At 40.8% G+C, this 18062-nt stretch overlaps 1 protein-coding gene across 3 annotated transcripts in view; it reads right to left on the minus strand.

Annotated features, from left to right (window-relative positions):
* The window catches only part of RBFOX2 (RNA binding fox-1 homolog 2), a 282231-nt gene that overhangs the window by 12087 nt on the left and 252082 nt on the right, over window positions 1-18062 (minus strand). For 2 of the 3 annotated variants that reach the window (XM_047066071.1, XM_047066070.1), the window contains exons 6-10: window positions 10807-10899; window positions 7921-7981; window positions 4534-4587; window positions 4321-4413; window positions 3066-3198 (exon numbers count right to left, since the gene is read on the minus strand). In XM_047066071.1, the coding sequence (XP_046922027.1) occupies window positions 3066-3198; window positions 4321-4413; window positions 4534-4587; window positions 7921-7981; window positions 10807-10899 (434 nt within the window). The remainder of the gene's footprint in view (window positions 1-3065; window positions 3199-4320; window positions 4414-4533; window positions 4588-7920; window positions 7982-10806; window positions 10900-18062) is intronic. The other variant, XM_047066072.1, reaches the window with a different exon arrangement.

The raw sequence follows: 18062 nt of genomic DNA on the forward strand, positions 1-18062 counted from the left end.
GAAAAACAAGTCAATCAATTCTGACCAAAGTAAACAGAGAAATGTAATTAAAAAAAAAACACAACCAAAAATACCCACAATGCATTGCTTTCACAAGCAGAGATAATGAGCTAAAGGTTAAGGTGATTGGTCCAAGGTCTGAGAATTGAAAAGGTGCAGTGGGGATCCCAGATAGTAACAATATAATCCAGAGTGGGAAGGAGTAACTGCAAGGTTTTAGGGGCTCTTTTTTGACCGTTAAGAATATTCATGGAACTCTGAAAAATTAACTGATAACTGACGTTTTGGGCATGACCAAGGATCATCCTGTTTTATTTAAAAGGATAAAATGGAGAACAGTAGCTGATTAGGAATTAGAAGGGTTTATTTTCCTGTTCAGAAAAATGAATTTTTATCAAACAACATACATGAATTTGCGGGTTTTTTTTGTTTTCTGTTTTTAAAGTCCTGGGCAACACTAAAACTATGATCATCGTAGATTTCAAACCTTTTGAGGTATTTTTTGTGCATATAGACTTTCCCCAAAACATTACTTTGGGACCAAAAGACATGGAACAGAAGTAGAGACAAAAGATAAGACTTTCTTCTTCGCATGTGTTAAATCAAGATTTGGATATTCTAAATGAGAAGATCTGTTTATTGTTTATTCAACTAAGCAAGCTGGAAATTTTCAGCACTACCTTCTCTGTTGTAATAAACTAGTACGTGAGGTCTTTAAATCATATTTTTAACTTGAATGTGAAATCACTTTTTTTTTTTTTTTTTGGCAGGTGGCTGGAAAGTTTCTGAATTCTACTTATTATAATGACATTTTGTTGGGTTTACAGGACAGTACGGTCACACTTTGCAATGCCCCAAATGTGCTGTGCATTTGTATTACAAAACAGGCAAATTAAATTCCTCTCTGATGCTCACTTAGCTAAGCCCTATCCGGTTTCATCGTCTCCAACTGCAGTTAAAGTTAGATATTAGAAAGTAATCTGCCTCTCAACTGCATTTTATTAGAAAAGACATTTGCTCGTAACGAGAAGGCTGACAGAATGGAAAGCACTGAGGCCAAGTGCTGATTAATTAACCTTCAACTATTTCAGTAGGGGATCCAGGCAAAGATTACAAACATCTCTTCGATACAGAACAGCGGTGGCATTAAAAGCAGGAATACAGTTTACCCTAAGTTACGTCACTCACTGGGAATATTTACCTAAATTCTAGAAGAATTCTAATATTCCCTGTATCAAATGCCATAAGGAGGCTAGAACACAATGATTAAGGATGAAAATTAGTTTACTAAGCTGAAAAGCAATTTTAGGCCATTCCCCATAAAATACTGGACTTATTCCTTGCCATCTTCCATGTAAACCGGTGGTTTAGTTAATAAAAAAGAAAACATGGGAAATCAGTGTTCAATGTAATGCACAGAGATTGGTATGATTAGACATAAAGATAAAAATATCTTTGAGCGAACGTAATCCTGACACAGAGTAGGGAGCGAATGGGTCCTCAGGTTTGGCCAATATAGTGAAATGAGCTACAGTGACTAAAACAAATCCAACCGTTTCATAAAGTAAACTCGGGAATGTTACAAAATAAAGAAGTCCCATGTTTCTGGCAAGTGGCATCTCTTTGCAAACGTGACAGTAAACTCTCCTGGACTGAAATGGAAGACGCTTCGTGAACAATTTTCCTGGTGTGTAGAACTTCCAAAACGTCTGTTTTTATGTCTGACTTGAGTATCTCTCGATGAAATAATACTGCATCTTTATTCACTTCTTTAAAGAGATGTCAGAGGTTGTTGAAGGTCAAAGCTCAAGTTGAGAGAAGAAAGAATAAAATTAAAAGCAAGTGATGGCAGAGGATGGAGATGATGGGATGCATGGGATTTAAGCATCTATAAGCTGCAAACAAAAGTTTATTTCTAAAGCACTTCCCTTCCAGCGCCTCTTGGAGCCTGTCCATTCCAACATGCACACGTGTCTAATAAAAATGCCTGAATTCTGTGCAATGGAGGACCGCTAATGGCACGTCCATTCGGTCTATGAACGAATGCGGAGTTCGTAGACCTCCAAGCCAATTCTGCTGCCAGAAAAGGACCTACAGAGAAGGCTCTTTCCCTTTGTGTTTTAACTAAGGAGCAATGAACAGGCCCCCCCTGCCGCTAGGTTTACTCCTCGGAGAGAATATGGAAAAAACCTGTCATAGGCAGAGAAAAGATGGAGAACACAAAGGTCACATCTTTGAAGAAAGGCAAGTCCTCGGGACAACTAACTTCTAGAAGTCGACTCCGTATAAAAAAATATACATTTGTGGCTGGCACCGAGAAACACGTGGAGACAAAACCTGTCACCTTCACTCCTTCTCCCCCATTCAGTAGCAAAGGATTTATTTGTTGCTATGGAATCATTCCACTGCATGAGGCACCCTCCATACAAAAATCAAAGGGTGAAGGATGCTCCGCTATATCAGCTGTTTTACCATCATTCAGAAGCCAACTGTAGTTTAATTCTTCCTACTTCTCCCTTTCTCCCTGGATTCAATTGGACTTGGTTCATCTTTGAATTAACCTCTTTTAATCCGTCTCCTACAAAGAAAGCAAATCCATTGTGGGTAACTAGTTCTGCTGTTCACCACCCGGGCAGTGAAACCAAAAGGGAGGGCGACGTGGCAGCCTCGGCCCCAACACAGGGTGGTGACAAGGGGGTGAACACAGCAGATGCGGTCTTGTACTACAATCTGGAGCTCCTATTTCGGTTCTCTGCAGGAGTGTTAATCCACATTCGTGCGATGCTGAGTGGACTGCATGCCAACACACTGCTAGTAAACACAAGACAGTTCTGGCCACTGTCTTAAGCCGTGAGGGCTTAAGGTGGCCGAAATGAAGATTTATATAATGAATCGGTATTTGGTCACATTCTGACGATGGTGTATTTTGGTTCTTGCCATCTAATCCAGTAATTTGCAAATGTTCAGAGAATCTCTACAGTGTGGCACGGCAACGTCCCAGAAGGTGCGAGAGGGCCATGGTATTCTTTTCTGTCCAGCTGCTTATTTTGGAATCTAATGCTTACCCTGGATAGGCGGGAATGGCTGTTGGAGGTACCGCTCGGACTGCCCCATAGACCGTCCGCCCTCTGCCCCTCAGATGGGCTCCTCTGAAGGCGGCCGCCGTGGTGGCTGCAGTCGGGTAAGGGAAGCCAGGAACTAAAGGGAGACCCAAAATATGACAGGAATGTCAACTTGCATTCAACAGCAGGGCTACAATCACAACCGGCTTTGAACCGATTCCAGCAAAGGTTCAAAGATATGTACCACATCTTTCCTGAGAAAGAAATGGAGAGACCCGACACGCAAAGGCTAACGATGCCATGCTCTCTCTGTTCGTCACCAATCTTGAGTGAGCGCACTCTGCTCCTTCCCAGCCCTGGCATTACAGTGCAAGCTGGTGAGAAACAGGTCGAGAAGGTCCGAGAACCAGTGCCGGAATAAGAGACTTTTAACTTCGGGGGGGGGGGGGGTGGGGAGGGCGGGGGGGGGCGGCAGTTTAAATTGACTGATATAAACTCTTTAACTGGCCCATTGCTAATCTTGTTTCCACACGTTATTATGTGCATAGAGTAATTCTTCTTCGTAAGAATACTCTTTTGTGTTTGTACGCGGTGCCAACCTTCAAGGCACACAGTAATCTTTAGACATTTCATTAGTCCACTTTATTCTTTTATCCAAAACGTTTTAATCCAGAAATGTCAGGGGAGAGGGAAACTACTTGTATCCTTCAGGGAGGCAGACAGTTTCTAAAAACCTATTTTAAATGTGCTATCCTCTGGAAAGCACATACCGACATTTATTCCACACTCACTGAGCTCTTTTTAATTTTACCTTTCGCTGGAGGAAAATGGCTCAGGTCCGGCGGACTTCAGAGGTTTCAACGGAACTGAGAATAATCATGAATACTGGAGGTGCTTCTGAGCGATATTCTACTGAGGGCCCAAAACTGACTGGCAGAGAACACGTATAACCCATTCTGTCAATACCCATGTCTTGTTTTCTTTACTGTCGAGAGCAGACTAAACTGTTGCTCACATGGCCTTACCCCCTCTGCCTTTTCCAAGTGTTTATGCTCCATGGCGCTCTTAATATCTGGTCAGAGAGATTCTAACACAGGTGGAGCAAGGCCAGGGCACTGTAATAGCACCGCACTCTCTCGGGAACACCTCCTTTTCAGTTATGTGCTCTACCTGGGGTGGGGGTGGGGGGAAGACTAGCACACATCACTCTTTACTCGCAACAGTCAAACTCCACGCCAGGCCAACATAGGCTACTTACTGATTAAAGGAATGTAAGTGTTAATACTCCCTCTTCCTGATAGGGGCACTGCTGCATCATTGCCTAAGGACACGTCTGCTTGAAAGCTGGAGGCTGGTTGCGTTAAAAAAAAAATTAAGAAATGCAAAAAGATTACAAAGGAAGAGCAAGGTGAAAAGCAACACATGTTTTTGCAGTTAAACAGCACGAATGGAAAAATCAACATGGTACTACCTGCATATAACTCAGGGCCATATACAGCTCCCACCACGGGGCTTAATTTCCAACCTGAAACGGAAGAGAGGACAGTGAGCACTTAAGACCATGTAAGGAGCACGGTGAAAAGGACCGACTGGTGCGTGTGCAAGCTGGCTTCAGATATCCCTGCATTTACTTTTACCGTTGGAGAGTGCCAGCTGGGGGGTTATGTGAGAAGGTCAGGACACTTCCATACCAGGGTATTTTTTTGGTAAAGTTTATTTATTTATTTTGAGAGAGACAGCACGAACGGGGAGAGGGGCAGAAAGAGGGAGGGTGAGAATCCCAATCCCAGGGCTTGAACTCACGAAACCACGAGATCATGACCCGAGCCGAAAAGCGAGAGTCAGACGCCTGACCGACTGAGCCACCCAGGCGCCCCCACACCTGAGTTTGCTTGTTTATTTTTTAATGTTTATTTACTTTTAAGAGACAGAGAGACAGCGTGTGAGTGGGGAAGGGGTACTGTGATGGCACTTTCTTATATGCCGTTTTAACACAGTCTACTACTCTAGTTACTTTATAATTCAAATTTGAATTCACATTTGAGCTGATCTTCAACTCCGTGTTCAAGTATACCACACTGATGGAAACCTGGGTAAAGCAGAAATTCCCTTTCTTTGGGATTTACTACTGGGATCTTGTTGTAGTTAACCTCAGCCAGTCAACAAGAAGAGACATACAGTCTCATAAAATTCAAGGTACATCACCAACTTCATGCATGTCTTGGGATGTCCATTTGTAATAAACACACTTAAGTTAATCAGTCATTTTAACAAATGGATACTAGATTGCTGTTGAACATTAGCTTAAACAATTATAAACTTTGAAGTATTCCCAGAATTAGCTTTGATGTCAATTTTATTTCTTCATTCCCGTTTTTTATATTTATAGAAACGTAGCAAGTGTTAAAAAAAGTATTGTTGCCCACCGAGAGTTACAGAGTACCCAGAATCCCATACGAACACTTTAATCAGTAGACGTTTATTGATTTTTACACATAAATAAGCAAAAAAAATGTGCCATTATTTTTCTGAAAGACGAGAGACTGTACTTAGGAGAAAACCCATTCATTCTGAACCAATCCAATCCTCTGTTATTTTATGTGCTCATAGATGGTGAGGTCTCCTCATTATTTCATATAAAAACTGGGCAAATATCTGGATTCAAATCCTACTGAAGTTGGAAGAACACAAATGTTCTCCAATGTCAGACAAATCAAGTGATTCCAACCAACGTAAACTACACTGCTGACTGAGAATTCACCAGAAGGCACAGAGCACTCTTATCAGAAGCTCTAACCACAAGCAGCTGCAGGGTTCTAAAGTTTGGCTCAGTGGGGCGCCTGGGTGGCTCAGTCGATCGGGCTTCCGACTTTGGCTCAGGTCATGATCTCATGGTTGGTGGGTTCGAGCCCTGCATCGGGCTCTGTGCTTGGAACCTGGAGCCTGCTTCGGATTCTGTGTCTCCCTCTCTCTGTTCCTCCCCCGCTTGCGCTCTGTCTCTCTCTCTCTCTCAAAAGTAAATAAAGATTAAAAAAAATAAATAAATAAAGTTTGGCTCCGCTAAGGCTTGAATATTAATTTAGAATAATATTCAAAAAATGATTCTTTTCTTTCCTACCAATGGTATTGTTATTTAAGCATTCCTGGAAGTAATAATACACATGTTAATAATGGCATATAATGGTATGCTGTCAATAATAATTCAGATATGTTTTAGTTCTGTACAATTTACAAAGTAGTTTTGACCTTCACAAAACCCGGAGAGGGGTAAGACAGGTGTGACATCTGGGACCGCAAGTAAGTACTATCCTTCTCTGGGCTTAATTTCCTAAATAATAGACTAAGAAGGTTGGGTTGGATGACTTCTACAGAGCCTTCAGGGGCTCAAATTCTGTGACTGCCAATTCATAGTGATGAAAACAGAATCAGCTTTCAAAAAGATGGGCCCAAGGACAAAATGAAGAGTCAAATCTAGAAGTAGAATTTCTGTCTTCCAAATTCCACCACCCTGTCTTCCCTGGATTTATAGGAAATCTGACACACTTTGCCTCTCCTTCCTATGTTGTTTACACTGGGTTATTATCAAAATTTGCAGAAACTCTGGGGCGCCTGGGTGGCTCAGTTGGTTGAGTGGCTTTAGCTCAGGTCATGATCTCGTGGTTCACCAGTTTGAGCCCCGCGTCAGGCTCTGTGCCGACAGCTCGGAGCCTGGAGCCTGCCTCGGATTCTGTGTCTCCCTCTCTCTCTCAACAAACAAACAAACGTTGCAGAAACGTCTGTTTTTGTGATGGCAGTGAAAAAATATCAAGAGGTAAAGGGGGAGGTGGTGGTATCCCATGACGTACCATTGATAAAATGGGTAGGGAAAATGTAAGTTAGGCCAATAAATGCAAATTATGCTGATTTGCACCATCTGTTTGAAAAGCTGGGCTAAATCTATCTATTGAAGACATCATGGAATAGACTAAGATACTTATCCTTGATTTAAGACATCACCAGCACAAATTGTCATACTCTAGCAGTAGATTCGAACTTTTACAAAACAGCAGAAAACACCCCATTTGGCTCTAGATAAAATTTTATGCAGAACGCTGAAGTACACAACGGAAAATGAGAAGTTGCTGGAGGTCTCAAGACCCCATTCATGGGCTTCCTTTCCACCCTCCCCAAGTGGCCCCGTAGAACACAGCTGGCAAAACCGCTGCTTGTACGGCAGATTCAAATTAAGTTCCAGCTCATTTAGATAACGTGAGTCCAGATTAGACTGACGAGTGATGGAAGGGTTCTGTTTTTGTTAAGCAAAATATTCACAATGTTGCCTTCTCAATGAGAAACATTTATGAAACCCACTATATAGCATGGGGTCACGGGACAGAAAGTAGAAAATGCGCACGACTTTTCTCTCACAGCATACCTTTAAAAGGAGGGCAAGGGGTCAAGAATTAGTCCACTCATGCTCAGGAGCGGGCAGGAGTCAGCAGTGAAAGTGAGCAGTGGTGGGCACCTATTACGGACAAGCCTAACATATCACGAACGACTACAGCAGCTAAAAGTGAGGGTGCCTTAGTGGGATCCCCCATTGGGTTAACAGGTAACCTCAAATGATGTGTTCACGCTGTGCGTCAGATGAACTTTACTGAGACCATTACAGCTTAATAACTTAAAAACTTAGCTTAGTTCTAAGGAAAGAAGCTAATTTGCAGAAATAAACTATCCTCCTAGGTAAAGAAAATACTTCCATGTTCATTAAACAAGCTGCCTTAAGACTGAAACTGAGATTCTTTGATGAGTATAAAAAGTTCCTGTATTAATACAAGAACAAATGACATCCTTCTGAAGATGATGCGTAATCTCTTACCATTTGCATATGGTGTGACCATCTTCTTATTGGTCATTACGCGTGCTGTAGCATTATTCACCTAAAAATACAAAGGAGAAAGAAGGGGCAGGGAGAAAGGAGACCACGTTAGGGAACACGGAGTTGCTCATCCAGTAACACAGCACTCAGTTTAATAAAATGTAAATTTCAGAGAATATTGATTTCAACAATTAATATAGCAATATAAAATATTAATATATCATATTTTAATTACAGTGTTTATTAAATGAGGCTAACAAGAGTAAAATGCAGTTTCTTAGTCTCCAAATGGAAAACTAGGGCTATTTTACCACTAAGTACTCCAAAGAAAAGACACATTTGCCAAGTTCTTTGGATATCTCTTAAATAGAGAAGTCTCTGAATTATGGAAAAAAAGTAAATTGGAAACAACTCTGTTTGCACGTGAACTTTGAAGTTCATTAGTAAAACAGAGGCTTGCCACATGGGTCAGGAAATAGATTTACAGGAAGATAAGAAAATAAATCTGTGGATTTCACCCGTTCTCATGTTCAGCACTTTTGATGTTTGTGTAAGATTTTGCTGTTTGAGGTTAGTTACAAAAAAAAAAGATATCAGAACTTAGATGCCCATGTTGACCAGCTTCAGGACCGTTCTGAATTTTCTAGACTATGTGGTCTATCCATTGAAGAACAATGTTTTCAGAGGGCTTTTAAATGAGGCACTTAAGCCTTATTTCTTCAGTTCTTTTATGCTTCTTTTGTTTTATGGTACTGTCCACCCTCATTACAGAACTGCGTAATTTAGAGCATTCTCAGTGCTAGGGTGAGTAGATGTTACAAAGATGAGGAAGAGACGAATGGAGCTTCGAAGCCAGAAAACTGCAGCCCAGTGTCAGAACCAGCTTAAAGCTCTTGCAAGGAGGGTGCAACGTCACCACAGAACCTGACTGTGTACCGTGCTGTCCGGTCATTAAACAGGCCAGCTTTCAAAAGAATTACAAAACACACCAAACAGAAACGTCTTACTTCGCCTCTGGGGATTTACATTACAGTTAAGTTTGGATGGTGATAAATCTGTGTTATGGAGAGACCAATTTTAGGTGGAACTGGAATCAAAACACATCTTGAGATGTCTTTTCGGATTTGCATAGTGGTAATCTTCCTTTGTGAGGAAAAGAAACTCCATTTACTCGAGTTTGAGCCACCAAATAATATAAACATTTCACATTTAAAAAGAAAGAATGGGATACAACAATGATGAGACTGAGAGCATGCAGTTAAAACACACACACACACAAATAAAAGAAAGAAAAAACAATCAGTTTTGGAAAGAAGGGAGAGAGTGAAGAGCGAGGTTCTTACAGACAAGGATTAGAAGGGGGTCAGAGCGGACACTAGCTGCTACAGCAGAAAGCACCCAAGCACTAACAGGAAAATGGCCAGAACCAATCAGAAACCACCAGTCAGCAAAGACCCAACAGCTGCAGGGAACAGAGGGAAGGGGCGGGAGCGGCCGAGGGAGAAGGATGGGAGCCGAACTCGGGGAGAGAGAACACAGCAAGGCAGGGGAGGGGGAAAGAAAAGAGAGAGTGGGCGCGGGGAGGGGTAGCATGGGCAGGAAAGAGAGCTGTCAAGGGCAAGGAGAGGACAGTCAGAGCTACAAACAGAGGTCTGGGGAAGAGGAAAGGAAGTAGGGGCAGGGAGTGCATTAATAAAACCAGCCAAACTTGGAGTTCAGGAACTCTGAGTAAGATGTGCAAGGGGGAAAAAAATCACCATGACGTCAGTAATCAAACAGCTCAGACTGCTACAAACAATATGTACATCCAAAGTCCAGGCGGCATTACTCAACAGCATTGAAAATAAAAAGGGGAAAGGAAAAGGGAGAGGAACAAGTCAAATCACATTTTGTAGTGTTAATGTGAGATGGCAGATGGACTTTTTCTTTCTTATTTAATTGTTTTGTAATTAACAATTTAAAAAGCTTCTTCTCTAGTGCTTTGTTTCACTTACCGCCCACGGGCACCATCGCCAGCATTGTGTATAGTTACCATGGAAAGAGGGAGTCAAGTGAAGGGCCCTAAATGCTAAACCATTGGAAAGGGAGGGAGAAAGCAAAATATGCAGACATCTTACTCAAAATGGTGGCTTTTATATTTCAATACTTTAAAAAACTGGGCAAGGGGAAAGGGGCCAGTTAACCTTCACTGCGTTGTTCAAAAGGGCTGGTGAACACCAGGTGGCTGATGCGAACACGGAACAGCACGTTCGCCAGGCAGCCGTCAAAGCCTCGGTCGGAGGATTTTATCCATTCATGGTTGACATTCTTGACATTAAATATATTCAAAAACCCCATGAGATTTGGGTTCTTTCTCCCCCGCCCCCACAACCTCTAAGGTCTTCTAAATTCCTTATCACACGCACATGGAGGCGAACTGGCCTCCTGACAAGGGGATACTGGCTGGATCTTTGATTCAATACAGGACACAATGTCGTAAGCTGGATTGTTTTTAGACATTTACAAAGTTAGTTTCGTTTTGGCCTGATCATAGGTATTCACATGGAGTCTCGCAAACTGAAGCAAAGGAAAAAAATCAAGAGAGCAGAAGGATGAACATTTCGGAGGAAAAAAGTAAATGAAAAACAAATAACACATAGACACGCACACAAGTAAATCAAAATGAAAACCCCCGCACAACTGAAAACTGAGGGAAGGAGGGTAGAAGGGTTATTTGTACACATTTTAGTGCAAGAAGGTGAAGGACAGAGAGACACGTACACACATACACGTGTGTGCAGACACACAGACAACGAGACAGGGTTCCGAATGTGAAATAAGGGGGGCAGTACACGAAAGAGAGAAATAAAAATATAAACCGGAAATTGAATTATTGAAGACATGCACCTCGATTTTACGGCCCTCTACCACGGTGCCGTGTAATTTCTCCCTGGCCCTGTCTGCATCAGCACTATTCTCGAAAGTTACGAACCCGAATCCCTGCATGCAGCGGGAGAAGGGGGGAAAACATGCGTATCGTTATATTGAAATACTGATCTCTTGGTAAACAGAGAAAAAATATCACAGTATGAAACCCACATTGGCAGTACTAGTCACATTTTTGGCCCATGCATATTTTGTGAAGGGAAATTAAATCCAATAAAAGAATAAAGAACTGTAGCAGTAGTAGTAGTAATAATAATAGTAATAATAATGGCAACAACAACAATAATAATGATAATGTAATTAACAACAGTAACAATAATAAAGTAAAACATAAAGCATGTGAGGCCAGACCAAAATTAAGGTTTAGAGTTACTCGGGTCAAACCATTTCACCAAGAATCTGAACTTTTTTTTTTTTTAAGTGTTCTTTCTCTTTCAATTCATGCTGTTAATACACACGTCCCTTTACGTAATACTAAAAACAAAATCACATAATTAAGTCTGCCATTCCCCAGCAGCTTCTACACGAAACCTTATATTTAGGGGCATTCGCTGTATAAAGAGATTTTTTTTTTTAGGAGAGCTCATCATTCTAGCCCCACTTTGCCTATTGCTTGTATCACCACAATTCCTCTGGGGACAGAATAATTGAAAAAACAGTCTTGGTCTACAATTCTGTAGGTACTGGGTATGGAAGACGAGAGCACCTGTGTTCATCTAAGCTAATGAAAATATCACTAAGCAGGGGGCAGTCAATTATGACTGGCACTCAGAGTAAAAATAGGTTCAGCTGAGTTCCAGAAAAGAGCTTATCCAAATCTGCCTAAATTATACATTTGTTGAAGCTGACATCTGCTACTGAATGTATTAGTGATTTTCCGTATAGAGGGGAAAAAAGGAATCATCAAAAGGCAGTGGGAATGAGATCTAGGTTAGTGACATCAGTTGTACACTATTCGCCACGAAAAGAATACCATAAAACAGCAATGCAGCTGCTACTCAGAGTTAGAATTAATTTATTTGTGCACTGTACACAAATAAATTATATGGAGCTTTTCTTCATTAAGTAGACAAACCAGGAGCCAGGGGGTCAACCCACTTACTCCTATGTTCACATTTATCTGAAAATTCTCCGTCAAAATCACCAGGATTCACTATATACTTACGTGACTCTCTCATCAAGCACTGTATCCGTTGCCTCCTAGGCACTTTGTCCTTATCTTTCCACTCTGTAACTATCACCTTCTCTCAAGCTATTTACATCTGTGAGTAGTAAATTCTTAGGATTTTTTGGGAAAGTGCTAATTTCTCAATAGCTTCACTGTCCCTCTGGCATTCTTTGAACATTCCACGGTAGGACAACCTGGAACCCTTCATTTGTTATTTATTTTTACTGAAGCTCTGCTGTTCTCCATGACGAGCATTTCCATATACATATAAAACAGGTTCTTATCTGGGATGGTAAATGGTATGCATTATTCTGTAAGATTTTTACGAAAGCAGGGGCACCGGGTGGCTCAGTCAGTTAAGTGTCTGCCTCTTGATTTACGCTCAAGTCATGATCTTGCAGTTCATGGGATTGAGCCCTGTGTCGGGTTCTGCGTGGATGATGCAGAGCCTGCTTGGGTTCTCTCTCCCTCTCTGCTCTTCCCCGGCTTGTTCTCTCTCAAAATAAACAAATATGTCAAAAAATTAAAAAAAAAAAAAAGATTTCACAAAAGCAACTCCCGTCATTTTGAAGGCTCTGATTACTTTGCGTTCTGATTATATGGTTGGGTGGCGATCCACGGAGGATCCCAGTGGATTATCTCTGCCTGTAATTTGGATATCAACTCAAATACTCTAGAAAATGCAAAGCTGAGCTGACAGAAAACGTTCTATGTACCGAGGTACTATGGGGTTAATTAATACTTTCCTTAAAGATGTAAGTATGCTGAAAATATTAATGGAAACACATTTTCAGAAACACATTTTGATACAAATGTGTTATAGCCACATCAACAACTGGAGGTGTCGTGTTGGATCTCAAGTTCCTAAGTGACAGCACGGTTTGTCATCACACTGGCATCTGCTGAACACAGGAAGCCAGCTCTCCAATCCTGGAGAGTCCTCCAACAGAAAAAAAAACCTTGCAAGAAAGGTCACAGTGAGGAGGTTTTCTATCACACTGCAGTAGTATTAAAACTGTATTCCAACGGATCCTCAGAGTCTCAAACATTATATGCCTTGGGTTAAGTTAATAAATTATACCCTAGTAGCCGGATAACAGATGATGTGGAGACTACTACCTAGGTTTTTAGTGTTAGCATTATGACTACATCTACACACCCACACACTCACAGACTTGTCTTTTAAATACAACCAGGGGGTAGAAAGGACCAATCTGTTGGTTTTACTTTTAACATAAAGAAAGACCGTCAAACCGTGTTAAGTTACCCAAGCATCAACAAGGCCTTCTTCCTACAGCTAATGGGAAGAAAAGGAGAAACTAAGCTTTGAAACCAAAGTTCAGTATCCTATTAACTAAACGACCCAAGTCTTAAAATCCTTGTAGTTTCCTTTTTCAAATCTAATTGCTAAATGTGTTCTGTGATCCTCCTCTCTGTATTGTGTCGATGGGACACCTGTGATGTAATAACATCCACAAGAACGCAGGGTGGTGTCACGAGCACGGACGTTTTACAGCCAGCAAATGACAACGTTTAACATCAAAGTCTGCTTGTGTTAAGATTTTCTCAATAAGGACTTTAATATTCTGGAACAAAACTTCACTTTCAAATGTCTTATAAAGAAAAGTGCTTATATTCCAAAGGAAACGCTCATCTAGATACCAAAAATGTAAAAATAAAGCAATCTTCACGAGCATCTTTGCCTAGACTAAAGGAGGAGGAAGGTCTTGCTGATACTTTGGGACTCCCTGATACGAAGCAGAGGTAAGATTTCTTTCTTTCCTTTGTAGATAAACAGGCTTTGTGGCAGGCAGAATAATGCCCCCCCAAAGTCGTCCACGCCCTAATCCCTGGAACCTGTGAATGTTACTACCTTACCTGGCAAAAGGGATTTTGCAGATGTGATTCAATTAATGATCTTGAGATAGGGAGATTATCCTGGATTATTCAGGTGAGCCCAATGTAATCACTAAATTAAATGGGTGCTTCTAAATTAAAGAGGGGAAGATGGGGGCCAAAATCAGACAGAGTGTAGCAGCCTGAGAAAGACTGGACTGGCCATTTTTGGCTTTGAAGATCGAAGTGGGGCTATAGGTCAAGGAATGCGGGTCGCCTCCAGAAGCTGGAAAAGGCAAGGAGTGGATTATTCCTTAGAGCTGCCCGAAAGAATGCAGCCCTGTAACACCTTGACCTCCAGAACCGTAAGATAATACATGTCTGTGTTTTTAAGTCACAGACTTTGTGATACTTTGTTCAGAAGCAATAGGAAATATACATCTCAGAAGTCCGTGATTAGGGAGGTAAGAAGTATAAACAGTATTTTTAGAGCACTGTTCTTTAATACTTTCCTCTCATGTTGAAACTTTAGAGAGGTGATTTTCCATCAACTTAACTACAATTTGGTTTCAAAGATGTTAACTCAAAGCTTGAAAAAAACTTTTCAGAAGTTTATTTAGTTTTGAGAGAGCATGAGTCGGGGAGGGGCAGAGAGAGAGGGGACAGAGGATCGGAAATGGGCTCTGTGCTGTCAGCACAGAGCGTGACATGGGGATCGAACCCACGAACTGTGAGATCATGACCTGAGCCGAAGTCGGACGTTTAACCGACTGAACCATCCAGGCACCCTGCTTGAGAAAAAAAATTTAACGTACCATTCCTTCAGTAAAATTTCACAGTTTTGAAAATGTGCCAGGAATTGAGCTAAAGATATTCACAGATTATCCAGGCTTACAAAATTACTAACAGGAAAATATGCTTAAATGAAATTATGTTTTAATGTCCCTTCATTCTCGGAAATCTAATTCACATTAAGTCTTGGGTCTCTTGCTTTGAAAAGAAAAAACTTAATAAAATTATGTCTAAACCTAACACTTCTTCCTTAGAAGAGCTTCAAAATGATTATATAATGTATCAATCAGGAACACATAATGACCAGTCAGAACAGCCACAAAGTCGAACTGAGATTTAATCTCAAATTCTTCACAAGAGTGAATACTTCAGGTTTAAGAAGACAGAAACCAGATAAACAAAAAGTAAACTTTTAGTAGACTTCTGTTTTTAATTAAAAAAAAAAAATGATGTCGACATGTTTGTCTATACCAGTCCTATCAGACAGAAATATAACCCAAGTCAATATGTAATTCTAAATACTCCCCTAGGCACATTAAAAAAGTAAAAAAAAAAAAAATATGAAAGCAATTTCAGTAACGTATTTTTATTCAAGACAACATATATGCAACATGCTATCATTTCGACATGACATCAATACAAAAACATCAGGGAGATGTTCAATATTCCTTTTTTTCTGGTCAGTCTTTGAGAGCAGTGTGTATTCTACACTAAAAGCAGATCTGAATTTAGATGCCATGTTCCAAGCACTCAGTCTGGCCACTTCTGCTGGATGACGCAGGTCTCTACGCTCTATCCTGTATAACCTACACCTCTCAGTTCCCAAAGTTTTTCTGTGTTAATAATTTAAATATATCAGTGTTCTATTAGTGATTTACCAGCTATCTTAGCTGTCTTTTGAAAACTGAGGAATGGTATGTTTCTCGGGAGGGAGGGAGTACGGCTGTGGTCAAAACTTCTGCTGAGCGTGACAAACACTTATCACGCCCACTTATCATCAAGGGCCGACAGGAGCCGAGTAACTGCCACCTTTTTAGCCTGGCCTCAGGCTGCAATAAATAACAAGCCACAGGACGAGCACTGTCAAAATATTCTTAAATGTGGATAGTCTTTGAGTTTTTCCATCTCAGAAGAATGAGAAAGAAAAATTTACCATGTAAGTTTTAAGGGAGAAATCAAAAGCAGACGTTCTCCTGGGTATGGCCAGAACACAGAAGTTAAAAAAAATAAATGAAAGAAAAATAAAACTAAAACCCATAAGATGGTAACAAAAGAAAACAAACTAAGCCCTTTGGAAATACATGCACTGTTAACTCAGTTTTAAGTATAATGAAAACCATTTCGCCTATCAAATTTTACTGAAAAGCAAAGGCCTAGTTAGTACAATTTCAAAGACAGTCTTTTGATCATATTTTGAAAGAAATGAATAATTTCCCTTTGCATGAAATTAAAATCCAGGGAAACAGGCAAGAAATTACAGCACGTTACTTGTGTCTGGGGATGGGATTAGAGGTTTTATCTTCCCTGACTCCAGCCTAAACCGAAGCCTAACCCAAATCAAGATCCCATCATTCCAGAAATCCACCTGAGAGAAGTAATGAGAACACGTTAGCTAAAAACTTGCTGGAAATCTCAGTAATTGTCGCTGCGCTCTATTTTGTGTCCTTTAGTGAACTTAATAATTGGCACTGTTTGTACAAGTAAAGAGCTCCTACGTTTAGCAGTTACGACACATGGCCCTTCAAGCCACAACTATACCAAAAGTATGCCGACCAAACTTTATGGAAAGTATAAACATTAGAATGTGTGTATTTCTGGGGCGCCTGGGTGGTTCAGTCAGTTAGGCGTCCGACTTCAGCTCAGGTCATGATCTCACAGTCCGTGAGTTCAAGCCCCGTGTTGGGCTCTGTGCTGACCGCTCAGAGCCTGGAGCCTGCTTCCGATTCTGTGTCTCCCTCTCTCTCTGCCCCTCCCCTGCTCTTGCTCTGTCTCTGTCTCAAAAATAAATAAAAACATTAAAAAAAAATTTTAGAATGTGTGTATTTCTTTACTTAATAAGCCTGGTAATTATCACAGACTGTTACGGGGCTGGGTGATAGCCAACAGAATGGTGGGAAGTCTGAGTAAGTCAGAGAAAGACAAATACCATATGATCTCACTCATATGTGGAGCTTGAGAAACAAAGGAGCAAAGGGAAAAAAAGGAGAGAGAGAGACAAATCAAGAAAGAGATTCTTAACTATCAAGAACAAAGTGATGGCTATCACAGGGGAGGGGGGCGGTGGGAGAAACAGGTGACAGGGATTAAGGAGCGCACCTGTCGTGACGAGCACCCGTGGAAGTGCTGAATCACTGTATTGTACACCCGACACTAATATTACACTATGTGCTAACTACCTGTACTTTAAATAAAAACGTAAAACAATTTTTTTTGAAAACCAACACGTTCTCAGTCACTGAAAGTATCCAGCAGAGAACGCAACGTCAGGTTAAAGAATGCAACGCATTCTTTAGAGTTCTAAGATTGAGTGAGAAAAAAGGCATGAGAATAGTAGTGAGCACCATGCTCTCTTAATGATTTATGTCTGTTCTCATCTAGTCACTAAAAATCATGTTTTTCCTTCATAACGGTTTTGAAAAGGGAGCTTTTTAAAAGCTGTTACTCGAAGAATCTATATGGGGAGGGGCAATATGATTTGTTGTTCAAACTGGAACACTCTGAGGGAGAAAGGGGACACTAGTAATAATTACACGAAGACAACAAGTATAGACTGGGACTATCCTAAATAAGCCAGAACTCTGGCCACTCTACCAATATATCGTGTTTCTACTGTTTGTCAAAGTAATACTTTGTTATGACTGGTGACATGTGGAGAATCAACAATGTTATACATAGCAGTACAATCATTTTGTAGATTCTAGTTGAATGTATTCATTTTTGGGGCAGGGGTAGCATTTTTACCATATACCCTAATTGAACGATTTCAAAGGAGAGTCCCCTTTGTTTCAGTTAATCACAGAAAATTACATACGGCTGACTTTATGCGTTTACAAAGGAGTATGGAGTTAACAAATATATTTTTTTTTAAATCACGTGAAATAATGTATGCATATATTTCTGTACGTGTATGAATGTAAGCGATACACGTTCATTCCATAATCTAGGCAAACCAATCCAGAATATGAAGGTCGAAGAAGAAAAAAGGAAAATACTCAACAACGAAGAAATCATGTTTGCAGGCAAGCTGAAGAAGTAGGATGTTGACAAGGCAGGGAGGGGATGGGCGAGGCAACGCGGCAGTGCTCACTTATGTCTGGAAATGGGTATGTTCTCAAACCGTAGGCTGACAGTCTCATTATAGAGAAGAAGATAGGGTAAAGAGTCGCTTTTTGTTTTGGAGGCCTGTGGTTATTTAATTGTT

This window comes from Lynx rufus, unplaced genomic scaffold (assembly GCF_022079265.1).
Source record: "Lynx rufus isolate CCGP_SWC_20201006 ecotype Redwood Valley unplaced genomic scaffold, mLynRuf1.p SCAF_7, whole genome shotgun sequence".
NCBI classification, from domain to species: domain Eukaryota; kingdom Metazoa; phylum Chordata; class Mammalia; order Carnivora; family Felidae; genus Lynx; species Lynx rufus.